General features: G+C 44.1%; 1 protein-coding gene across 1 annotated transcript in view; it reads left to right on the top strand.

Moving 5' to 3' along the window:
- Nucleotides 1–48: 48 nt before the first annotated feature.
- LOC142213455 (cytochrome P450 2J4-like) overlaps nucleotides 49–26,919 on the top strand; it is a 64,980-nt gene continuing 38,109 nt past the window's right edge. The window contains exons 1-3 of the mRNA XM_075281802.1: nucleotides 49–210; nucleotides 15,035–15,197; nucleotides 24,492–24,644. Of these exons, the coding sequence (XP_075137903.1) occupies nucleotides 49–210; nucleotides 15,035–15,197; nucleotides 24,492–24,644 (478 nt within the window). The remainder of the gene's footprint in view (nucleotides 211–15,034; nucleotides 15,198–24,491; nucleotides 24,645–26,919) is intronic.

Below are 26,919 nucleotides of genomic sequence, written 5' to 3'. Positions count from 1 at the left end.
GAGGCCCTAGTCAGGGGTCAGTGTGTGAGAAACAGCAAAGCATTCACCATGGAGCTTAGCACAGCTCTTCTTCTGGGACTCTTCTTGCTGGTTTTATTGTGGTGGAAGATGTCTCGCCCCAAGGGTTTCCCACCTGGACCTGTCCCTTTCCCTGTGGTGGGCAACATATTGCAGATTGACTTCTCAAATCCACTGAAGGCACTGAAGAAAGTAAGTATAAAGTACAGTGTCATGAGAATATGGACAGACTGTATATTTTGAACCCTGTTTTCTACAATGTCAATGTAAAGACAAATCCAAGCAGACTTTATCTTTGTGATCGGTTTTTAGAGTTTTTAATATATGAATATATACTGTATAAATATACAATGTAACAACATAAAAATTCTCCAAAAAACATAGCAACCAAATGGAGGGAAGCAGAGAATGGTAGTTGAAGTTGTGGTGGTGATGTCAGGATTAGGCTAAAGACAGGCAACCAACTCCTCCAGTCCACCAACCAGGCCAGACCAGGAACCTGCAAGGTACCTGCCTTTGGTGGTAGTTTTCTCCCAGAGGGCTCTTCCATTCATGTGGTGGTGATCGGAGGTAGTTGTACAGTTGAATCAAGATGAACTTTAGTCAGATAACTGCAAACACATGTGAGTCGCCCCGGCTCGGCCTATGTAGATTCACGGTGCGAGCAGGCCCGACACCGGGGGCGGCAGCGCCTTGAAAAAGGGAAGCTTTAAGCAAAAATGGATGAAAGAAAAATAAAGAAAAATAAAAGTTTGTCGTGATGCCAGTTGGGGTTTCGGCTTGAGGTGAAGCCGGGCACTGTAGATAGGGCCTCTGGGAATAGGTGGTGATGCAGTGCCAGATGTTATACCCTCCCCAACCAGGGCAGGTCCCAGGGCCAGATGATATAGGTGAGGAAGGGATGATTTCCAGGAGGAGTAACAGAGGATCGATGAAAGAATACAGTCCAGACAGGGGTTAACCAAACACTTACAGTTTACTTCTGTAGTCAGCAGGAGATACCAGATGTTACAGGAGGATTCACCTTGCTTCAGTATAGTGAGATGCCAGTCTTCCCTTTTACCACCAGTATGATTCAGCCTTCCATTGCTGCTCAAACTCTCTAATAGATTTCCTCTGGTCCTGGGTTCCAGGAGCTCAAAGGTTAATTGCAACTGGGTAGATCCCCCTTCTGGACAGCAGGTAACGCGAGTTCTTTGGGATGCTGGATGCACTCACCCCAACTCTGTATGTTACTGAGCCTCCAGGAATCTTGCATTCACTAGGCCTCGGTCCAGTGAGTTTCTCAATGTTCTTAGTGTTTCTTACACTAGTTAGGAATTGATGGTCCTATAACTGCAGCTCCATCCCTGCAAGGTCCTGTCTCACCTCTGCAGGTCTCCGGTCTCCTGTGCTGTTCTATCACACCATGAGGCTTGCAGCACGCACTGCACCTCCACACACCTGCTCCTCTCTCTTGCACTCCTGCACTTTCTGATCTGGAACTAAAAGAGAGACCCTCTTCCAGTCTGTAGCTCCACCCCTTTTCTTAAAGAGATAATGGCTGTGGAACTTTGTGTATGCTAACAGGTTGACTGGATCTCACTATACCTTCACAGTACACAGTGTAGATCACATAAGATGACATTTGTAGTGACCCACTCCGTGGGGCGCTACATTCCCCCCTTGTTAAAAGTAGCACGTCTCGGGCTACCCTTCCAGTGAACTAAGAAGAGGGTTAGTAGACGGTAACATGAACACCATAGTGTTTGAAGGACATTACATACAAGTGTAAACTTCATATGTAAGTAAATTCCCTAAGGAGAAAAAGTGCAACTTCCTCAAGATCAATTTGAACTTTTACAAAAACATTCAAGTAAACACAATTTCTATAACCCGTTAGAATCTGGTTGTGTATTCCTTACAACCCAGCAACATTCACGGTTGCTTTCCTTGCGGATTACAGCCCCAAACCGCTTAGTCCACCTCCTTAACTCCGAGTGCAGCTGCGGAGTATTTTAGAACATTCAAAATTCTTCACTGCACAGGCTGTTTTGATGGCTCCTATCCGACAGGCCGCCATATTTGAAACATCCCCCAACCCCCGAGAGCGTTGGTGCACCTGCATAAATTGCATTCCATGCACTTGAAGAGGTTGGTAGGCAAATGGAAGTTTAAACGTTTCAATACCACAAGAAAGTTATTGTGGTAGGAACCCTGAAAAACTAAACATGTTAAACACTGGCACAGCTCCTTTAGTCCATTCTCTCTTGGTAATGCCATGCTCAGGAGAGTAAGTATTAATGCACAGTTCATATTTCTGACTCACCTACTAGTGCAATACGTTAGGGAGCCGGCACTGCAATTAAACCTGTAACGTTGCATAAACTGAATTCAACATATACAACACAACTATCTGTAAACACATTGGGTTAGTATACCTTTACTGATTGTCCCTGTAACGTATGGGGAGTTGTCCCTGTGTATTGCGCTGAGATCTACGCAGAAATGGGATTCCTGACAGTCTTCTCCTACTCACCGGAGTCATCAGGGGATCGGTAGGCCTACTTTCACTAGGAATCGGGCTTACTGGAATTTGCGCTGGTACATCATCAGGAACTGGGATTGGCTGTTCTTGAGGATCTTCTATCTCCTGAGGCGATGCTTGTGGGAACAGCATTACTGGTACTACTAAAGCACCTTCAATTTGTGGCCAAGAACTAGGAAACGGCCCAAGTATGGTCTGAACTTCTGTCTCAGATTTTCCTGATTGTTGAGGATTTTCTTCCACTTTGTTTCCTGCTTCCTCACGTAATTGAGACGGACATAGTTTCAAATTGTCTCTGGATACAGTTATACAAGTCTTTCCGACATCTTTGGAAATCTTACATACTTTGCTGTTATCACTGTTAGATGGTTGGACAGTATAGGGTTCAGATTCCCATTGATCATCTAGTTTGTGGTGTCTTCTCTTTCTTTTCAATACTTGCTCACCAACTGGTAAAGGGGAAGCTGGAGCATGTTGGTTGTAGCTTTTCTCTTGTCTTTGTCTAGCTTGGTCAAGGCTTTGCTCTACACACTGCTGAACCTTTTTATACTGCAACTGTCTTTCAGCAATCCAATCAAGATCAGGTGAGTTGGGCACTTCCTCAGGATTTAGGACTCCCATCTCCAAGTCAATTGGAAGTTTACCTGGTCTGGCATGCATTAGGTATGCTGGAGAATACCCTGTGGAGCTAGTTGGGACATGGTTGTACATTTCAATTAGGTCAGGCAATTTGTCAGGCCATTGGTTTCTCTCTTCCAAAGGCAAGGTCTGCAACAAACTGATGACCAGGTGGTTCATTTTCTCACAAAGTCCGTTCCCTTGAGGGTGGTATGGGGTTGTTCTGATCTTCTTACATCCATAGAGGGAGCAGAACTCTTTGAATACCTCCGCTTCAAATGCTGGACCTCTGTCAGTCAAGACTTGGTCAGGATAACCATGGGGCCGACAGAAATGCTCTTGGAATGCTTTTGCAGCTGTTTTTGCAGTCTGGTCCTCAACTGGAACAACAACCAGGAAGCGGGCGTAATGATCCACAATGGTAAGAGCATAGGTGTATCCTGATCTACTGGGAGTCAGCTGCACGTGGTCTAAGGCCACTATCTCCAAGGGTTGCTTTGTCTGGATAGGTTGCAGGGGAGCCTTTTGAGTAGTAGTGTCTTTCCTCCTGAGATTGCACGTACCACATTCTCTGCACCACTGCTCAATGGATTTTCTCATACCCGTCCAGAAGAAACGGTCTCGGATCACCACTTCTAGTTTCTTCCACTCAAAGTGTCCTGCTTGGTTGTGATAAGCTCCTAGCACCATAGGTATGTCCTTTTGGGGCACTACAATCTGCCAGAGTAGTTCATGGGTCCTTGGGTTGATAGCTCTTCGAACCAACTTCCCTTCAAAAACAACGAGCTTCTTCCTCTCTTTCTAGAGCTGTTGAGCATCTGGTGGTGCATCCGCAGGTAAAGAGGCGTTTTCTACTCCAAGAAGTTCTCTGACAAGTTGCACAGCTGGATCACTCTCTTGAGTTTCAGCCCAGCCATGATGGGGTAACGGATTCAGGGAAATCTCTTGAGTTGCTAGACTTCTTCCAGTCATACAGCCAGAGTTATGGGCCATTCGCTTGTTGTAGAAGGCTGGCATTTCAACCTCTTCTAAGTCATCAGATTCTTCTTCTGGATCAGGAGGGTTTGGCATGCGGGACAAGGCATCTGCATTCAGGTTCTTCTTGCCAGCTCGGTACTTGATGACAAATTCAAAATTGGATAGGCGGGCAAGCCATCTCTGCTCCAGAGCTCCAAGCTTAGCAGAGTCCAGGTGTGTCAAGGGATTGTTATCGGTGTAGACTGTGAATCTTGAAGAAGCCAGGTAATGTTTGAACCTCTCTGTCACTGCCCATACTATTGCTAGAAGCTCTAACTTGAAGGAGCTATAGTTGATTGGATTCCTCTCAGAAGGACGAAGCTTCCTACTTGCATAAGCAATTATTTTCTCTTTGCCTTGCTGTTCTTGGGAGAGGACAGCTCCAAGTCCATTGTTGCTTGCATCTGTGTACAGAATGAAGGGCTGACTGTAGTCAGGATATGCCAGGATCTCTTCTCCAGTGAGGGCTTGCTTTAGCTTCTGGAAAGATTCTTCCAATTGGGGTTTCCACTCCACTGGGGGGCTCTTGCTTTTAGACTTGTTGGATTGGCCAACAAGGAGATCCTGCAAGGGGGCTGCTAGGGTAGTGAAGTCCTTGATAAATCGTCTGTAGTAGCCAACTAACCCTAGAAATTGGCGGATCTCTCTGATGGTAGTTGGAGCTTTCCAGTCCTTGATCACAGTCACCTTGTCTGGGTCTGGGGCAACTCCTTCTGCACTGACCACATGTCCTAGGTACTGTACCTTTGGTTTCAGGAGGTGGCATTTGGAAGGCTTGACCTTCAGGACAAAGTTGGACAAGGCCTCAAAGACTTCAGCCAGGTGTTGCAAGTGATCCTCATATGTTCTGGAATAAACAATCACATCGTCTAGGTACAATAAGACTGTCTCAAAATTCTTGTGTCCTAGGCAGCACTCCATCAGCCTTTGAAAGGTTCCTGGCGCATTGCATAGGCCGAAGGGCATGACATTAAATTCGTAAAGACCCATGGGAGTCGTAAAGGCAGTCTTCTCCTTATCAGCCTCTGCTACAGGAACCTGCCAATACCCGCTGGTTAGGTCTAGGGTAGAAAAGTACTTAGCCGTCCTGAGCGCTGCTAGTGACTCCTCTATGCGCGGCAAAGGGTAAGCATCCTTGTGCGTGATATTATTAATCTTTCTATAATCCACACACATGCGCATCGTCCCGTCTTTCTTGTGAACTAACACTAAGGGTGCTGCCCAGGGGCTATGGCTTTCCTTGATTACCCCAGCACTCTTCATGTCCTTAATCATGTCCTTAGTACACTGATAATGTGCGGGTGGAATGGGCCTATACCTTTCTTTAATTGGTGGATGGTCTCCTGTGGGGATGGTATGTTGTATTACCTTCACCTGCCCAAAGTCCAAGGGAGTCTTACTGAATACCCTTGCGTACTCTTGTGCTAACCGCACAACCCCATTTCTTTGGTATTGAGGAGTGCTGTCAGTGCCAATGTGTATTGCTTGACACCAGTCCTCTAACTGTTTTGGGGAATCATTAACATCTGTCTGATCAGCCAAGGGCTCTGTTGGCTGGATGTCATTGTTACTGACAGTGAACAGTTTAGCCACTGTGGCATACCTGGGTAAGCAAGCCTCCTCCTCCCCACAGTTCAAGATGCGCACTGGAACTCTGCCCTTCTTCACATTAACTATCCCTCTAGCTGTCATAACAGTGGGCCTACAGTCAGAATAGACAGGTTATAGCAGGGCCTGGTAGTCTTGCCCTTTGATGCCTATTGCTGCTCTGCACCAGACAATGATTTCACTCCTGGGGGGAAGCATGATGGAATTGGGGTCGCTTACCCTCACACTGCCAATCTCTCCACCTGCTAACTCCACTTGTTGACGCTGGACAAGGGCTTTAATCTCCTTATTCAGAGCATATCTTTCTTTGTAGGGGGTAGATCTCAATGCGTCCTGTAAGATGGCAATTACCTCATCTAGACAATTCTCCAACACATTTGTCCCCAATGTTAACACATTAGCAAATTCCCCTTCATCCACATCAACAATTATTAGACCTTGGGATTTAAGATCCGTGCTACCTACTCTCATGGTGACCTCTTTATATCCAACCTGGACCAGAGGCTGTCCATTACTAGCAATTAGTACCAAGTCCCCATTTGGATGCTGGGTAATATCAGCATCAGTCCAGTACCTGCGAAACAAAGTCTGAGGAATAGTGGTTACCTGAGAACCAGTGTCCAGTAGTGCTGTGAAAGGAACACCGTCAATTGTAACTGGAATTATGGGACGTCCACCTACATACCTGCTTTTCCAGCTAGTTGGACCAAATCGTCTTACTCCTGAAGGTTGGTCCTCTACTCCAGGAGTTGCCCATTTAAAGGACACTCTCTCTCAACATGACCAATCTTATCACACCGTCTGCAGATGGGTCGGCCAGAGGGGTCAAACTTGTCAGTGGTCCTCCTGCCGTTGCGCGTCAGTCGCTGTTGAGGAAACAATGTTCTTCTTGAACGTCTCCAAGGTAGATCCTCTGGGCTGGAAGCAAGCTGGATCTTTGCTGGAGAAGAAACTTGGAGATCTTGAACAGTTTTGGTTAATGCAGCTACATGTTTAGTTAGCTCAGTCATTTGTAACCGCAGCTCTGCAGCATCATCACATTGGATCTGTGCACACTGTACAGTAGATGGAAAAGGTGCAGCACTTGCAGGGCTCACAGGTGTTTGCCTGTGGAGAGCAAGTTGTTGCTCCTCCGTCTGTCCGCATGGATAGACAGGTTCCCTCAGGATACGGATGGATCTGTCCTTGAATTCAATAAAGCTCATATCAGGATTCTGCAGGGCCATCATACGCAGTTGGGCCTTACCGGATTCTGACAATAGGCCTTCTACAAACTGTTCTTTTAGCATCCTGTCCTCATCCTGAATACTATCGGGATCTACTTGTTTAATAACCCACAAAGCTTCTTGCAGATTGAGGGCAAAATCTCTCACAGTGTCCTGCGGTTTTTGCTTACAGCTGAAAAACCGCATTTTTATCTCAGCTGTGGTGCGGGTGTCAAAGGTGATCCTGAGTTTGGTAAAAATGTCCTTTACAGTTCTTTTATCACTCAATGGCCAGGATTTCACTTCCCTTTGTGCTGCACCACCAAGTTGACTTATTAATATTGCGACCTTTTGCTCCTCTGTCATAGGGTATAGGTCAAACAGGCTACTCAGCTTTTCTTTGAGGCTATGGGACTCACCTGTATACTGGGGCAGCCAGGACGCACCTGGAATGTACGGCATTGTTAACGGTAATATAGGTGCCATAGCTACTTGGTTGTGACCACGGTTAGAGTCTATGGGGGAATCAGAGGGGCCTGGGGCTGGAGATGAGGATCCAATTGCTTGATACATCACCCCCCCTTGTTAACCCCAGCAAGGCCACACTCACCGGACTTGATACTGTAAAGAGTTGATCCGGATGGATGGATGACTTATCACTGCAGAGGATGCTGGTCCGGCTGCTACAGAGACTTCTACAGTTGTCAGGGGTAGACTGCAATTGGGGATGATGCAATCTGTATCTTTCACTGCTTCTTGCACAGGCATGTCACATGTTCTGCACTCAGCATGGCTTGCAAGGAAAAGACACCAACCCTGCAGCTCAATGTAACATGAATCAGGCAACTGCTGTTTGTTGCTATTTTGGAAAGCAGGGAAAATTTTGAAAAATGCAACAGTCTTTTTCAACAAAAATAAAAGTTTTGCGCACTTTCGCTATCCTGTTCGTGGCGCCAAAAAGGTGAGTCGCTCCGGCTCGGCCTATGTAGATTCACGGTGTGAGCAGGCCCGACACCGGGGGCGGCAGCGCCTTGAAAAATGGAAGCTTTAAGCAAAAATGGATGAAAGAAAAATAAAGAAAAATAAAAGTTTGTCGTGACGCCAGTTGGGGTTTCGGCTTGAGGTGAAGCCGGGCACTGTAGATAGGGCCTCTGGGAATAGGTGGTGATGCAGTGCCAGATGTTATACCCTCCCCAACCAGGGCAGGTCCCAGGGCCAGATGATATAGGTGAGGAAGGGATGATTTCCAGGAGGAGTAACAGAGGATCGATGAAAGAATACAGTCCAGACAGGGGTTAACCAAACACTTACAGTTTACTTCTGTAGTCAGCAGGAGATACCAGATGTTACAGGAGGATTCACCTTGCTTCAGTATAGTGAGATGCCAGTCTTCCCTTTTACCACCAGTATGATTCAGCCTTCCATTGCTGCTCAAACTCTCTAATAGATTTCCTCTGTTCCTGGGTTCCAGGAGCTCAAAGGTTAATTGCAACTGGGTAGTTCCCCCTTCTGGACAGCAGGTAACGCGAGTTCTTTGGGATGCTGGATGCACTCACCCCAACTCTGTATGTTACTGAGCCTCCAGGAATCTTGCATTCACTAGGCCTCGGTCCAGTGAGTTTCTCAATGTTCTTAGTGTTTCTTACACTAGTTAGGAATTGATGGTCCTATAACTGCGGCTCCGTCCCTGCAAGGTCCTGTCTCACCTCTGCAGGTCTCCTTTGCTGTTCTATCACACCATGAGGCTTGCCGCACACACTGCACCTCCACACACCTGCTCCTCTCTCTTGCACTCCTGCACTTTCTGATCTGGAACTAAAAGAGAGACCCTCTTCCAGTCTGTAGCTCCACCCCTTTTCTTAAAGAGATAATGGCTGTGGAACTTTGTGTATGCTAACAGGTTGACTGGATCTCACTATACCTTCACAGTACACAGTGTAGATCACATAAAATGACATTTGTAGTGACCCACTCCGTGGGGCGCTACACATGCAGCTTTCCAATGAGAATAATAGTTATTAGGAATAATTCCACTGTGGTGGCTGATCCCAGACTTGGGCTGAGGGATGACCAGTTTAGGGATGGAAGTTGGTGCCCCTTCTCCACTCTAATTATATAAAGTCTCTGCCTCACCCACTATGGCTATGGGAGCTGTATTACCTGAAGTCTCAGGAATCAAAATACCTGGAGATGAACAGTAGGTGGTAGGTTCCACAATCTAGACTTCCTCTAAAGGTTGGAACATTGTCTCCCTCTGTAGGACCTGTCAGATTCTCTTCCCTGTCTCAGGGATGTATATGACTGTTGGGCTGGTCAATTTTTTTCCCTTGGGGGCTGCACTGGATACACTCAGCAGGTGTTGACCTCTTGACTGCTAGTACACTCCACAACTAACTGATGCTGGAGACTTTCAATGTCTTTGCCTAGGCTACTGAATGAGGGTTGCCAAACCACAATGGAAGTGGTCCTAAAAAGGGGAGAGGTCCTAAAAAGGGGAACATATAACAAATGGGAAGTGGCACAATACAGAAGAAACACATAGAAACAAACTGTATGCACACTGGCACACGAACACAACAAAATAAAATAAGAACATATAAAGCAGTGTACACTGGGATGCTGTAGAAACTCTAAAGGGGATATTGGGGAATAGACCAAAAAGTAAAAACTTAAAAATATGTCAGCATACCTGCCCCGATACCTACCTGCATCCTTTTAATAGAGATGGGAAAACGTCTCAAGATTCGTTTCAGGTTCAGGTGGTTCAGTCCCAAGATTTGTTTCAGGTCCAACAAGTTAGGTATGAAGCACAGCTTAAATTGGTCTAAAATATAGTGTAGGACACTCTTAGACTTTCTAGAAGCCATTCTATCCCATTTCTATCCCATGTTCTATCCCATTTCTAGCTCTCTAAGGAAAACACAGCCAAAGTTATATCAAATGTAATGTTACGTTTGTGTCTACGGGAAAAAGAATGGTACGTAGATAATACAACCATACACTGCTGTGGTGCTTGCTTTTACACATTTCAAGATTTACACTCCAAAAATTACCAATTAAGTGATGACAATATCAGAATTAGAGGATAAGATTATTTAGGAAAACTGTACAATTGACGTGAGGATCTAGTACCCTGTGGAGATGACTATAGCCTGGATTGATTCTTGCTAATAAATAAGTGTAACTAGGAAGGTTATACTTGAAAAAGGGAAGAGCTTGTGACCTGCAATAAAATTAGTGACAGAAATTGGGTGAGGTTTAACCCTGCTGTTCTGTTCGCATTTGCTATACACTTGTACTGTTCCCGGGTCAATATGACCCGACCTATTAATTCTTGATTTTTAGCTACTCTGATTGTTTTATTTGAATACTTTTTTCATTGAAATACTGTATATGAACATGTTTGATCATAAACAAAAGAAAAATTTAAATTCAAACTTAATTATTTATTTTTTTCATAAAAAGGTTACACAGGCTTTTTGCAATTATCTTCGATTGTTGACATTCTGCATACAAATAATAAAGAAGCTTTACATTACTATTACTAAAACATGAAATTTAACTTTTTGAAAACAAATTTTATAAATCAACAAATGAAAAATCATAAAAACTTCAACCATTTTAGAAAGAAAAAAGAATACACTGAACATGTTCATGCGTTTTTACACTGAGCACAATAATAAGACACATGTCCTTTACACAGATATTTTGAACATCCAGCACATGTCAGATTAGTCTTATTGTCACAGGAAGATGGACAGAAGCTCCATCTCTTCCTTTTTTTGCTGGTAGCTGTGCTGGTGGAGGCCGTGGACGTGGAGTCTCTTTCTTGAGCATGCTGGACACTTTTTACAATGGCTGCTGCTCCCTCACTTCTGGGGGTCACTTTTCTGCTCTCAATACAATATATGGCCTCACCAGGGATTTTCCCAATTCCTCAAGAAATAATCTTCTTTTATGCAGCTTATTCCGGTTCCAATCGGGGTCGATTTCTCTCCATAAGACAAATGCATTGTATGCAGAAACGTCCAGTATGTTATAAAATAAAATCATTGGCCACCGATTGGTTTTGCGTTTGCATGTATATGTTGATATTGCTTGGTCTAAAGTATCAACTCCTCCCTTTGTGGCATTATAATCCAAAATAATGTCAGGCTTTCTGTCTTCTCTATCACTTACAGCATTGTCATGGTACATTGTGCTCATGAGAATTACCTGTTTGGTTTTTTTTGGAACATAAGAAACAACAGTTGTATTTCCAGAAAAATAAAAAGTAGAACTGTACACCTCTCTCTTGCTAAGGATACCTTGCGGTAGTTCAGGTTTGTTTTTTCTCATAGTACTCAGCATGGTAAGTTGTTTTTTCTCCAACATCTGGCCTAGTTGATAGGATGTAAAAAAGTTGTCACATGTGACATTTTGTCCTTTTAGTCCATGAGTCAAATCTAGAACAACACGCATACCCTGATTTTTTTCAGGTCTTTCTCATCAGGGGCTTTTCCTGTATACACTTGAACATTTAGAGCATATGAACTTTTGTTGTCACAAAGTGTCCAGATCTTGATGCCATATTTTGCTGGCTTACTTGGTATATATTGTCTGAATGGGCACCTACCTCGGAATGCCACCAGTTGCTCATCAACAGTTACATTTTCAGCACTGTTATACAATTTTGGTAGAATCTCTACCCATTGATTCCAAACATTTCTAATAGGGGCTAGTTTATCTTTAGCTCTTCTTTCCATTCTATCTGTTTTAGAATCAAACCACAGTACTCTCGAAATGTCATGAAACCTTTCAAGACACATTGTAGTTCTAAATATGTGGCGACCGATTTCGCAATTCCACAAACTTTTACCCTTTGAATGATAGACAACCAGTCTCCTCTCTCACAAACAGACTAGATAATTACTTGCTTACTGATAAGAACAGTGAAACCACCACCATTTGGAGAGGAAGTACACATAAAAAAAACATAACTTTTGCAGTCAGAAATAATCAGAGACCTGTAGAACAGTATAAAATGCTATCGGGTCATATTGACCCGAACAGTACAAGTGTAGCAATCAGCGTGTAGCAAAAAGTAAACAAAAAAAAAATAAAATAAAATAAAAATGTAGAGCTCCACAAATGAGGAAAAGTCAAGGAACCACTAGTTTCAAATCCTCATTAAAAAAAATCTGCAGGGTCTCAAAAATCATTTCGGGTCATATTGACCCGAACAGAACAGCAGGGTTAAATGATATGACCTTAGGTCCATAATAATATGACCAGTACAGGGGTGAACCGAGGGTTTCTGCCGCCTGAGGCGGACGTCAGAAAGCCGCCCCCCCCAGAGGAGGGGGCGGAGCGGAGGGGGCGGGGCCGCATAGAGGGGGTGTTGTTGAGCGGAGGGGGCATGGCAGAGCGGAGCGAGCGTCGTTAGTAGGCAGAGAGCAGGCAGGGAGAGGACCTGCTCTCTGCCTAAGCGTGAGGGGCGGCCGCTGGAGCAGCGCTGTGTCCACAGGGCCGCCCCAATCCACTGCTCGGTGACTGTGATGCTAAACCAGTCCAGGACAGATTTTCCTGGACTAGCTTAGGTCAGTAAAAATTCCACCCTTCCCCGGGGCCCCGGCATAGCGCCGCCTGAAGCGGTCGCTTCAGGTCGCCTCATGGGAGGTGCGGCGCTGGACTAGTAGTTTACACAATGTGGCCTGGATTATAAACAGATAATGGGGTGGGGGATATTTTATATTATATTAGGGGATGAAACTGGGGGAGGGGTGAAAAAGCGATGGGGTTAAAAGTATGGAGATAGGAAAATGGATGATAAATGCATAGGAAAGATAGGTTTAAAGAGAGGGAAGAGAGACAGCGCATGTGATCGCAGTATGTCCTTCACATATTACTGAGCTGTTAGCGTTCCTCGTATCACTACTAAAGTCCATTACAGTTCAGATTTTTCATTCACAACACCACTGCAAACAAAGGTGAGGTTGGTTGCTTGTCAATGGCAGGGCACATAATGGCTGCTGTGACAGCAAATTGATATGCTTGAAAATTATAGAAACTAGAAGTGGTCTGCTCAAAGACAGAGGTGTGTCCTGCAGATAGGTATGACCTTTGTTTGCATTGTGTACAAGGAAACCATGGAAGCTGCTCATGCTTGTTGGTGGACTAAGCAATCCTCTCCACCAGTGGTTTGTCGGGGCCATCTGTTTGCTGTGTGTGTTCCCCTGACATGACCATTGCTCCAAACACCTCTTAACAGGTAACATTAAGAACACATAGATGGCGGGCAGTGCATCAAAACAACCATCCTGCATCTCTCCTCTTCAGTCCTATGACCTGCCCTTTTTGTCCAGATGTTAAGCTGCCCTCACCATTATTGTTTTTGTCGAGAAAGGCCTAAATGGCGCTTCTATTCATGCTGTATTTATGCCTTGTGCTTTTTAAAAAAGAAGCAAAAAAGGCAAAAGTTGTTAGATCACAATGCATTAAAACGAGGCAATTGTGGGTTTTTAAAATTTTATTTTAACAAAAAAGGGGAAAAGTGCACATAGCTTATAAAGGCGCATCTACACTAACACAAGTGCACAACATTTAACAAGGTGGTGCGCCTACTCCATAAACAGACAGCACAGTAAAACTTTTCTCCAACCAAGTGTTGCATACCTCCCAACCGTCCCGATTTCTGCGGGACATTCACGATTCCAGTGACGTGTCCCGCAGTCCCAGTTGGAGGGAGGTATGTCCCGATTTCAACTCAGATCTGCGTCCAGAGGACACAGATCTGAGTTGAACACATATGCGGCTGAAACAAGGAGCTGACACAGTTCAGCTCCTTGCTTCGCCGCTGCACGCCGCCTACTGGCTGTGTAGATGCAATGTGATGACGTCACATCGTGTCTACAACTGTGCGCGAGAGAGAGAGAGCGGCGAGGGAACGAGGAGAAGGTAAGTGTAATGTTTACACTGAGGTGGAACGTGAAACTGGGGGCAGATGAAGGAGAGGACGGCATGACACTGGGGCAGAGATGTGGGGACATGAATCTGGGGGCAGAGATGTGGAGACATGAATCTGGGGGCAGAAATGGAGGGACATGAATCTGGGGGCAGAGATGGAGGGACATGAATCTGGGGGCAGAGATGTAGGGGACATGAATCTGGGGGCAGAAATGGAGGGACATGAATCTGGGGGCAGAGATGGGGGGACATGAATCTGGGGGCAGAAATGGAGGGACATGAATCTGGGGGCAGAGATGTGGAGACATTAATCTGGGGGCAGAGGTGGAGGGACATGAATCTGGGGGCAGAGATGGAGGGACATGAATCTGGGGGCAGAGATGGAGGGGACATGAATCTGGGGGCAGAGATGGAGGGGACATGAATCTGGGGCAGAGATGGAGGGGACATGAATCTGGGGGCATAGATGGAGGGGACATGAATCTGGGGGCAAAGATGTGGGGACATGAATTTGGGGGCAGAGATGTGGGGACATGAATCTGGGGGCAGAGATGGAGGGACATGAAACTGAGGGCAGAGATGGAAGGGGGACATGAATCTGTGGGCAGAGATGGGGGACATGAATCGGGACAGAGATGGAGGGACATGAATCTGGGGACAGGGATGGAGGGGACATGAAACTGGAGGCAAGGATGGAGGGGACATGAAACTGGGGGCAGATGAAGGGTGTATATGAAACTGGGGGCAGAGATGGAGGGGGGGACATATAATTTACAGGTGACTGTAGGAGGATTATACTGTGTGCGGGCACATGAAAAATGAATGAGAATGGGCGGAGTCAACACAAAAGTGGGCGGGGCTAAATTTGCCACGACATGCGTAGCGTCTTCAAAAGTTGGGAGGTATGGTGTTGCTCCCCTATGTCATGACTGCTAGTGAAGGGGTCTAATAATAATAATAATAATAATACTAATCATGGTATATCATTGCTCTCTCTCTATAACACCATTGATCTCTTATGTCTCTTAGGATTTGGAAACCATAACACTCTTGCAAATAAATCTCTATAAAGCTGATATGTATAATTTTGTTTTAGTTCTCCGAAGAATATGGTCCAGTGTACAGCATTTACTTAGGGTTAACACCAGCAGTGGTGGTCCGAGGACATAAAGACCTCAAAGAAGTCTTAATAAATAAAGGACATGAATGCGCAGACAGACCTTATAACAGACTGACAGAAGCCGTCTCTGGAACCAAAGGTAATCTGAGAATATTCTGACATTTTTAGGCTAAAATGGAAAAGACCACGTCAGAAATGCATTGCAGTGTTTTGCTTTGCGGACTTTCTGCCTCTATTATATCTATATAGAAACTGCCAGCGTTTCCTTAGGTATAATTGACATGCTGCGATTTACAAGAATGCAATGCTTTTTAAAATCGAAGCATATTCACTACAGATATTTTTCTACAATGTGTGGATGGGATTAGCCAGAATCCCATCCACTTTGCAAGTACTGTAAAACGCTGCATTTAGGCTATAAGAGGGGCCCAGGCCTTAGACTAATCTCATGTTATTATTGATTCGATGGAGTAATGGCTATACACTGCTAGCAGTCAACATTCACCTGTTCTCATACCCTGTTTATAGATGCTTCCAATGGTTAATTTGAACAATTTGCTAAGATCATTGTCTTCTTTGATAGACCCAACTCTTTAAAGATCAATTTTTTCACTGAATTTTTGAGTAGTTTTTTCAATGAGGTTTTTCTGTAGTCCATCACCTTAATACTAAGGCCCCATATAGCAGGCCACAGCAAAAAAGCTGGTCATCGGCTGCTCCCCTCTGCCAGTCCCTCCACTGGCTACCCATAGCCCAGTGAATTGAATTCAAGCTACTAACGCTAACATACAAAGCCATCCACAACCTGGCCCTTCCATATATCTCTGACCTAATCTCCCGCTACCTGCCCACACGTAACCTCAGATCCTCCTCCTCCGCTCTGCCCTCATCCGCTCCTCACACAACCGTCTCCAAGACTTCTCTCATGCATCCCCCATACTCTGGAACTCCTTACCACGACACTTAAGACTGACCCCCACAATCACAGGCTTCAAGAAGGCCCTGAAGACTCACCTATTCAGGAAGGCCTACAACCTCCAATAACACTATCACCTCACTGACATCTGTACAGTCTCCCCCTCTCCTTCTGTCTCTACCCCCTTCCCTCATTGTAAGCCCTCGCGGGCAGGGCCCTCTACCCCACTGTGCCAGTCTGTCACTGTCAGTATTATATCTACCTGTATATTCTGTGTATTGTATGTAAACCCCCAAATGTAAAGCACCATGGAATTAATGGTGCTATATAAATAAATAAATAATAATAATAATAATAATAATAATAATAATAAAATTCGAAAAGGCACTTTCATGCAATTTTTATTTAAAGTGGATGTTTTATGAAAAAATGCAAATAAATGTATATTAGTTGTTAAAAGTGGAAACCAAACAATAAATTATATGCACAAAACCTCCTAAAAATAAGAGTTCAACATGTGCAGAGTTCATTCATATCACTATGACCTACACCTGCATACACGTGTCTTCAGAAAATCACTAGAACTGGAAGGAACAAAAATCTGCTTTGAAGCTAGAAATATTAAAACATTATCATCCTATAAAATGTAGGGATTACACACCATGAAAAGCAAGTGAACCCCTAAACCCTATATATTTTTTGAAAGTAGACAACCTGAAGATTACATATGTCTCAATGGGTCATCAATAGCCACATCCACCTTCACGTAAATTTGTGACAAACACAAAACATTTTTTGAAAAAAAGCACTAAAACATATATTTGCACCTAAAACTCATGTTCAATCTCACATTCATATACAAAATACATTTAAAACAATAGCTTATGGTGTATACAATGTGTACATATAGTATATGTACATATACTATATGTACCACAAACATCAACTACAACAAGAGCTCAGACTCCCAAAAACACTGACTATACAACCACCTTCATGCAATGTTGCGGCAAACAGAGATTGCTAGCAAAAATTGCACAAAAATTCAAATTTGCCACTAAAGTGCGACTTAAGCAATCCCTTTCTGCAAACAAAATGTACTTTCGAAAAAAGATGTGAGGACTTCAAACATACCACACATGTATATATTTACAGGGGCGGGTGTTAACCTTTTCGCTGCCAAGGGTCTCTGGAAATTTTGCACCTCCAGTAGCCAGAGCAATTTTCACAGTTTTGAAATGGACAAATCAAACCTAAATTGCAACATTAAAAAAGCATCCAACCCCCCATACCTATATATTTTCTTAAAGTAGACACCTGCAGCATTGTCAGAATGTCACTTGGTACTTTATACGAACAGGCACCATCATGCAATTTTGATTTAAAGTGAATGTTTTATGAAAAAATGCAAATAAATGTATATTAGTTGTTAAAAGCGGAAACCAAACAAAATATTAGATGCACCAAACCTCCTAAAAATAAGAGTTCAACATGTGCAGAGTTCATACATATCACTATGGCCTGAACCCGCATGCACGTGTCTTCAGAAAATCGCTAGAATTGGAAGGAAGAAAAATCTGCTTTGAAGCTGGAAATGTTAAAAAAGTATCATCCTATAAAATGTAGGGATTACACACCATGAAAAGTAAGTGAACCCCTAAACCCTATATATTTTTTGAAAGTAGACAACCTGAAGATTACAAATGTCTTAATGGGTCATCGATAGCCATATCCACCTTCATGCAACTTTGCGACCAACACAAATAATTTTTTTGAAAAAATACACTAAAACATATTTGCACCTAAAACTCATGTTCAATCTCAGATTCATATACAAAATACTTTTAAAATAATAGCTTATGGTGTATACAATGTGTAAATATACTATATGTACCGCAAACATCAACTACAACAAAGAGCTCGGACTCCCAAAAACACGAATACAGAAGACAAGCAGGATTTTGCTGTTGTTCACTAATATGTTAAAAAGCTATACTGCACCTACCAAACTGTGACTGTGATACCAAAATCTAACTTTTTTCAGAGTACACAGCATACCGTATCTAAAAACACAATTTAATAGTTTATATATACAAGCACCTTCATTCAACTTTGCGGCAAACAGAGATTGCTAGCAAAAATTGCGCAAAAATTCAAATTTGCCACTAAAGTGCAGCTCAAGAAATCCCTTTCTGCAAACATAATGTACTGTACATAAAACTGCAATATGTGAGGAGTTCATACATACCACACATGTATATATTTACAGGGGCGGGTGTTAAAGAATCGCCAAAATCGCAGAAATGCGCCAGCCCATTTTGTGCATGCAAGTTAAATAGGACTTTACATAAAATGTTATTTTCCATCTCCCTATAAAAATTTTAGCAAACTATACGTTCATCTCTAGTGATAATCATTATTACTATTATTTTAGCGTGTAACGGATATCACTAGAGACATATTTTACTGTAGAAAGCTCAGGTATAGACAGGACAGGGATTGGGTGAAATGTAAACTTTATTTGCGACTTTATGTATATGTTGTGTAAGTGTTTGGTGCGACTTTTTTTTTTGGCACTGCGACCTGGACAATGGTAAACGTCTGGGTCACAGCGCCAATAAACTTCCTGGTTATTTTCAGGAGGTATAACATAAGAATACCCCACTAGTAAAGCTCAGGGGGGAATTACATTATAACTGTATGTGACAATCAGAGACAAATGTATAATATGTTCTCTGATTGGCAGGAGAAGGGTTAATAGGGACAATAGAGTCCCTGCCACCACCCTCCTGCTGTCACATACAAGTTATGCAGAGAGTCAGATTGTTTCTCTGTCTCTCTCTCTCTCTCTCTCTCTGCTGAACTGCTCGTGTCCCTCTTCCTTTCTTGTTAAAGATTGCAAATTGCTTGCTTAGACAGGAGGGGGGGGGGGCACTTTGGAGCGCTATAACTTTGGACTGCATCAACATATCTTGATGCTTTTAATTGCATTTTAAAGAGGAGAATTTCATCTTTAAAATGATATCAAGAACTCGATGATTGGATGTACAGTTTTGAAGTGATTCACTGTTGAAACACTGTCGGGAATTGAGATCTGCAGTTGGATCTCAATGCCAAATAGTGTTTTCAACAGTGAATCACTCCAAAACTGTAAGTAAAATCATCAAGTTCCTGGTATCATTTTAAAGATGAGAGTCTCTTCTTTAAAATGCATTTTAAAGCATCAAGATTAGAGATGAGCGAACAGTGTTCTATCGAACACATGTTCGATCGGATATCAGGGTGTTCGCCATGTTCGAATCGAATCGAACACCGCGTGGCAAAGTGCGCCAAAATTCGATTCCCCTCCCACCTTCCCTGGCGCCTTTTTTGCACCAATAACAGCGCAGGGGAGGTGGGACAGGAACTACGACACCGGGGGCATTGAAAAAAATTGGAAAAAGTCATTGGCTTCCGAAATCAGGTGACCTCCATTTTAAACGAATAGTGGATTTCAAATCCGGGTCATATGAGAATGTGAACTTTGTGACTATGAGACAGGGATAGCTGTACAGGCAGGGAAAGCTAGGGATAACCTTTATTTAGGGGGGAATGTTATTAAAAATAACTTTTTGGGGCTCTATCGGGTGTGTAATTGTGATTTTTGTGAGATAAACTTTTTCCCATAGGGATGCATTGGCCAGCGCTGATTGACCGAATTCCGTACTTTGGCCAATCAGCGCTGGCTCTGCTGGAGGAGGCGGAGTCTAAGATCGCTCCACACCAGTCTCCATTCTGGTCCGACCTTAGACTCCGCCTCCTCCAGCAGAGCCAGCGCTGATTGGCCGAATTCCGTACTCTGGCCAATCAGTGCTGGCCAATGCATTCTATTGGCGTGATGAAGCAGTGCTGAATGTGTGTGTTTAGCTCAACTAGCTAAATAGCTAGTGGATTTCAAATCCGGGTCATATGAGAATGTGAACTTTGTGACTATGAGACAGGGATAGCTGTACAGGCAGGGATAGCTAGGGATAACCTTTATTTAGGGGGGAATGTTATTAAAAATAACTTTTTGGGGCTCTATCGGGTGTGTAATTGTGATTTTTGTGAGATAAACTTTTTCCCATAGGGATGCATTGGCCAGCGCTGATTGGCCGAATTCCGTACTTTGGCCAATCAGCGCTGGCTCTGCTGGAGGAGGTGGAGTCTAAGATTGCTTCACACCAGTCTCCATTCTGGTACGACCTTAGACTCCGCCTCCTCCAGCAGAGCCAGCGCTGATTGGCCGAATTCCGTACTCTGGCCAATCAGTGCTGGCCAATGCATTCTATTGGCGTGATGAAGCAGTGCTGAATGTGTATGTTTAGCTCAACTACACCGGTGGAGTAGTTGAGCTAAGCACACAGATTCAGCTCTGCTTCAATCAGCGCTGGCCAATGCATTCTATTAGCTTGATGAAGCAGAGTGTGCACAAGGGTTCAAGCGCACCCTCGGCTCTGATGTAGCAGAGCCGAGGCTGCACAAGGGTTCAAGCGCACCCTCGGCTCTGATGTAGCAGAGCCGAGGCTGCACAAGGGTTCAAGTGCACCCTCGGCTCTGCTACATCAGAGCTGAGGGTGCGCTTGAACCCTTGTGCACACTCTGCTTCATCAAGCTAATAGAATGCATTGGCCAGCGCTGATTGAAGCAGAGCTGAATCTGTGTGTTTAGCTCAACTACTCCACTGGTGTAGTTGAGCTAAACACACACATTCAGCACTGCTTCATCACGCCAATAGAATGCATTGGCCAGCACTGATTGGCCAGAGTACGGAATTCGTCCAATCAGCGCTGGCTCTGCTGGAGGAGGCGGAGTCTAAGGTCGGACCAGAATGGAGACTGGTGTGGAGCGATCTTAGACTCCGCCTCCTCCAGCAGAGCCAGCGCTGATTGGTCGAGTTCCGTACTCTGGCCAATCAGCGCTCGCCAATGCATTCTATTAGCCCGATGAAGTAGAGCTGAATGTGTGTGCTTAGCACACACATTCAGCTCTACTTCATCAGGCTAATAGAATGCATTGGCCAATCAGCGCTGGCCAATGCATTCTATTAGCGTGAACTGAGTTTGCACAGGGGTTCTAGTGCACCCTCGGCTCTGCTACATCAGATTGCTACATCTGATGTAGCAGTGCCGAGTGTGCATCAGATGTGTAGTTGAGCAGAACTGGCTCAGCACTGCTAAGTCTCTGCATTCGCATAGGAATGCATTGTCCAGCCTTCGGCCAATCAGCGCTGGCTCTGCCGGAGGAGGCGGAGTCTAAGGTCGGACCTGAATGGAGACTGGTGTGGAGCGATCTTAGACTCCGCCTCCTCCAGCAGAGCCTACGCTGATTGGTCGAGTTCCGTACTCTGGCCAATCAGCACTGGCCAATGCATTTCTATGGGGAAAAGTTAGCTTGCGAAAATCGCAAACTGACAGGGATTTCCATGAAATAAAGTGACTTTTATGCCCCCAGACATGCTTCCCCTGCTGTCCCAGTGTCATTCCAGGGTGTTGGTATCATTTCCTGGGGTGTCATAGTGGACTTGGTGACCCTCCAGACACGGATTTGGGTTTCCCCCTTAACGAGTATATGTTCCCCATAGACTATAATGGGGTTCGAAACCCGTTCGAACACTCGAACAGTGAGCGGCTGTTCGAATTGAATTTCGAACCTCGAACATTTTAGTGTTCGCTCATCTCTAATCAAGATATGTTGATGCAGTCCAGAGATATTAGTATACAACGTCCTCCGCTACTGAAGTGCCACCTTGGGAGCACGTATAGCTACGTGCCTGGCAATGAAAGGGTTAAAGAAACGCCAAAATCGCAGAAATGCGCCATCCCATTTTGTGCATGCAAATTAAATAGGACTTTACATAAAAATGTTATTTTCCATCCCCCTATAAAAATCTTAGCAATCTATACGTTCATCTCTAGTGATAATCGTTATTACTATTATTTTAGCATGTAACGGATATTGCTAGAGGCATATTTTACTCTAGAAAGCTCAGGTATAGACAGGACAGGGATTGGGTGAAATGTAAACTTTATTCATGATTTTGTGTATATGTTGTGTAAGTGTTTGGTGCGACTTTTTTTTTTTTGGCTCTGCGACCTGGACAATGGTAAATGTCTGGGTCACAGTGCCAATAAACTTCCGGGTTATCTTCAGGGGGTATAACAAAAGAATAACCCACTACTAAAGCTCAGGGGGGAATTACATTATACCTGTATGTGACAATCAGACAGCAAAAGTACAGTATGCGCTCTGATTGAAAGGGGGGGGGGAATAGGGACTGAATTCCTTCTTCCCCCCTCCTGGGGTCATATACAGGTTGTGCACAGGGACAGAGAAAATGCTTCTCTGTCTCTGTGCATGCTGCAGGCTGCTCCTCCTCCCCCTTTGGCACAGTAAGAGTTAACTTGAAGAACTTGGAGATTCTCATCTTTAAAATGAATCTAAAATTATCTTCATAGCCCAAACGAGACCAGAGATATGGGCATTGGAAGTAAGGACGTAGCAGCCAGTGGCGTAACTAGGAATGGCGGGGCCCCGTGGCGAACTTTTGACATGGGGCCCTCCCCCGACCGACACCGAAGACCTCAACCTACCCCCCCTACGCATTCCTGCGTGCTCTATTATGACCCATAGTGGCCCCTGCACACAGTATTATACCCCATAGTGGACCCTACACACAGTATTATGTGCCTTAGTGGCCCCTGCACACAGTATTATGTGCCTTAGTGGCCCCTGCACATAGTATTATACTCTGGGGTCTTTTCAAAGTATAATAATCGGAGACCCAGGGGGAGAAAAACATAAAAAACACTGTTACTCACCTATCTCCCGGCTCTGCTGCAGTCCTCCGCTGTTGGCCTCTGCTGTAGTCCATCTTCAATGACGTCAGACGTCACATGACCCGGGACACAGGCATGTTTCTTACGTCTCTCGGGCCTCTGATCATTATACTCGGGGGTCTGGAAAGATAGAAAGATAGTGTTTGTGGGGCCCGCGGTGTCACTTACCGATCCCGGCCCTGCCAGGATCAGTAAGTAAATAGGGCCTGTTATCGGCTGGAGTAACTCCAGATGGTAACGGCCTATTAAGAAAAAAAAAAACGCAGCGGTAGCAGCTGTCACCGGGCCTCTAATGACCCGGACCCTGTGGCAGCTGCCTCTGCTGCTATGGCGGTAGTTACGCCACTGGTAGAAGCTACCTCCTTGGCTAGACAAGTGACACCCTGGGAGGACGCAGAGCTACGTCCTTGGCAGTGAAAGGCTTAATAAGGATTCTATGTTACCCTGTCTAATTCTATGTATTTGCTATGTATTTCTCTATGTATCTGTAATATATAGCAAGCAGTCCTGTCTCTGTAAGAGCAGGGACTCATAGGACAGGAAGGAGGAAGGAGATGGGGGTTGCTTGTATGGAGATGTAAATAAACCAAGTTGCTGTTGGATTTCATCCCTGACTCCTCATACTTCTTGAAGACATTACAGTATCCAATGGACCTTATATATATCTCTGGACAGACTGCTGTGACTGACCACTCTCACTCTTAAATGAACCGCCCCGGTGTAAAACCCCTCGACAAAAACCACACGAAACCAAGTATGGTTTTAAGTGGGTTGGCCACAGCTTTATTTACAAATATATTAACAAAATTAAACGAAATGAAACAATTCTTCATCCGTGACGGACTCCCGAACAGCCCGCTGATGGACAGCGGGCCCCCTCATGACATCTCAACTCGCCACGGAATGTGGCGCACTCCCGCCTAGCTGTGACAACAAAGAAAAGTTAGAAAAACACAGAACTAAAAAGAAAACCAAATATCACGAGGACAAGAGTGGGCGGGCGTTTCCTCACGTCGGACTGGACGAAGGGTAAGAGACCTGAACCCCACGTGCCCCTGATTTATATAAAGTTTATTAACCATAACAAGTGACATCATATCACTAACACGGGGCGGGTTAGATTTTAAAAAAACTCCATCTCCATAGCAACCCCAGCACAGCAGTCCTAGCCCTTTTTCTTAGGCAGTGCAAGGGCTGCTATTCTCTTCTACAATACACACATGTACCTTATGTAGATGCTAGGTATTTCTTTACATAATAAATGGACCCCATGTATGTCTCTGTATGTTTTTTCTGAGGAATTATATACATCGATCCTATTCTATTCAGCAATAATCTACAAAATTGAACACAAGCCTAGTCACTTCATGGCGACTTCTATATAATGGGTCCTTAATTTACAGGCTGTCGCACTGCACAGTTTCCACAACCACCACCGCAATGGAGAGTGACCCAGTAGCCCAGCAATACTCCTGTTGCCAGGCTCTGGGCCACACTACCCATAGCACGTTTCACCAATAAAGTCAAGAACTACATCAAGAATTGAAAACTATGTGCATCTTTTTCGGTGCAGGTTTTGATTTTGATGCAGATAAAACTAAACCCAACCTTATTGTCTGAATGTGCCCAAAATACCGTAACTATACGTTTTTTTCTTCAGGTCTGGTACTAGCACGATATGGGCAAGCATGGAAAGAGCACAGGCGATTCACACTCTCAACACTCCGAAATTTTGGACTAGGTAAAAAGTCCATGGAAGAGAGGATTTGCGAGGAGAGTTTATATCTAATTCAAGAATTTAAGAAGAAGAAAGGTAAATGTTTTCTATAGATTGCTGACCAAATAGACTTGTAACATGTCATCAACCAGTTTACAAGTTACATTAACCAATAAGTAAAATAAAGATAATAATAGAAAGTTAATGTAGTGATTTGGGTTTTACCTTAACTTTACTGTGCTTTATATAGTGTACATGCAGATTACTTAAAATTGGCACATTACACATTCCCCTACCTGAGCTGTCAAGTGACTGACAATATCCTACACTTAAGAAGAAGGAATGGTTTCCACTAAAGATGGGGAAGTCAATTTGTCACAACCAGGTTGGACCTGAATAGTTCAAATTGCTCGGTAGTGCCCATTCATCTCAGATGAACAAATATGGCTGCTGCCATGTGTCGAAGACACACGAGTGTATGTCATTGTTTGATGTTCTGGCATCACCCAACATCAGCAAACATCTGGTCAGCTAATAGACAGTGGTTGGTGAACACCTTAAACTGCTGATCACAGGCATTAGCAGTAATGGCGGAGATAGGGAAGGATTTGCACTTTGTCTCGCTCTGTCATTACGCCTACACAAATCTAAAAAAAAAAAATGTTATTTAACCATTTCTCTTTTGTTCATCCAATATACAGTCTAACAGCTTGCGGTAATCAAAGAAAAAAAATGTTTTAATTTAATTATTTAATTTTTTTTCTCTGCTCTGCTCACCAACACACAAGTGACGAAATATTCAATCTTAAAAAAAAAATAGCTTTTTTGAGTATTTTATTGTTTTTGGTTGCTGCTCAATCATATATATACTGAAGAGCAAAAGGGTAACAATGTTTTGAACTTTTGACTTTCAGGCTCCATATCTCCATATCTCACCATTAACCACAGCTTCAAATGTCTCATACATAAATTTGACTTGCAACTATTTAGCAAATGTTTAGTTATGCAGTTTCTTGTCATGTCATTGCATTGTTACTGTTTTGCTCCTAAGGGGGAGTTCACACGGTGTAACGTGCCGCGTGATGTGGCACGTGTACGCCGCGGGACCCTTTGCGTGCCGTACACGCTCCCATTGATTTCAATGGGAGCGGGGATCGTATGCGCCACGCTAGTTTGTGGCCGTGAATAAATGCACGGCCGCAAACTAGCGCGGCGCATACGATCCCATTGAAATCAATGGGAGCGTGTACGGCACGCAAAGGGTGCCGCGGCGTACATGTGCCACATCACGCGGCACTTTACACCGTGTGAACTACCCCTAAAGATCAAAATTTAGATTTTTATTAGTTTGTTAGTATTTTGTGAATCCACCTTTGGCTTTCAACACTGCCTGAATCATACTGGGAAGAATATGCAAATCTGTCTCCCAAGATGTAAACAGGGAGGCAGTGCCTCTGTTATGCCGCCCTCTATGGGAAGCACCCTGAACATCATGCCCAACTTTCCCAGAAGTCTTTACTGCATAATGCAGGGTTATAACCAAATCAATCCTACTGGGCATACTCTCAATCATGTCTCAACTAAATTCTGATCCCAGGTCTCATCTATAGTTTCCCAATGTTGGAGCATACTGGTACACTTGGGTACAAATACAGCTTTTTCTTCAAGTGTTCAATTGGGTTGAGGTCTGGGGACTGTGGGGGTCTTTCCAGCACCTTTACTTCATTGTCATTGAACCATTTCTTTGCCAATCTCAATGTATGCTTTGGGTTGTTGCCCTGATGGAACACTATGTCATCCATAGTACTCGAGTACTTGAGACTACCATCGCCAGGAGTCAAACAATCCCATATCATCAGGCTTCCTCCACCAAACTTGACAGCTCCTTCAATTTTCGATCCTTCATCCCTCTTTTTCTTTGTTTCTTCCAGACCCATTTGCACCCATCACAGCCCAGTCTACTGACTTTTATCTCATTGCTTCAAACCACCCTTTTCCAATCTTCTGTTTAGCCTTGGTAACTTTTAGGAAACCTCCCAAAAGTGCAACTCTTAAAGTGCATGGGCCAGAATAGAACCAGAAGGTAACTGCAAAATTAACACAGAAAACTTCAAAATACAATACCTACATAATGTCACAAACATGGATGCTTATCACCATAATCACTGTTGTTCTTCTTGTAAAAGTGACTCTTCCACCCCAAACCACCATTGTCAGTAACACAATCTTTACCTTTCCATCTATTCTACCCCACCATCTGACCTTCTCTGCATAACTACTCCCAAACCTGTAAGCTGTCTGCCCCCAGACACACACAACTTCTCTTGCTGAACTTGCTTACACCTGTTATCCTTCTCCAATGGTTCTCCTT

Source organism: Leptodactylus fuscus, chromosome 7, assembly GCF_031893055.1.
Source record: "Leptodactylus fuscus isolate aLepFus1 chromosome 7, aLepFus1.hap2, whole genome shotgun sequence".
NCBI classification, from domain to species: domain Eukaryota; kingdom Metazoa; phylum Chordata; class Amphibia; order Anura; family Leptodactylidae; genus Leptodactylus; species Leptodactylus fuscus.
This window is presented reverse-complemented; position numbering and strand designations above follow the sequence as displayed.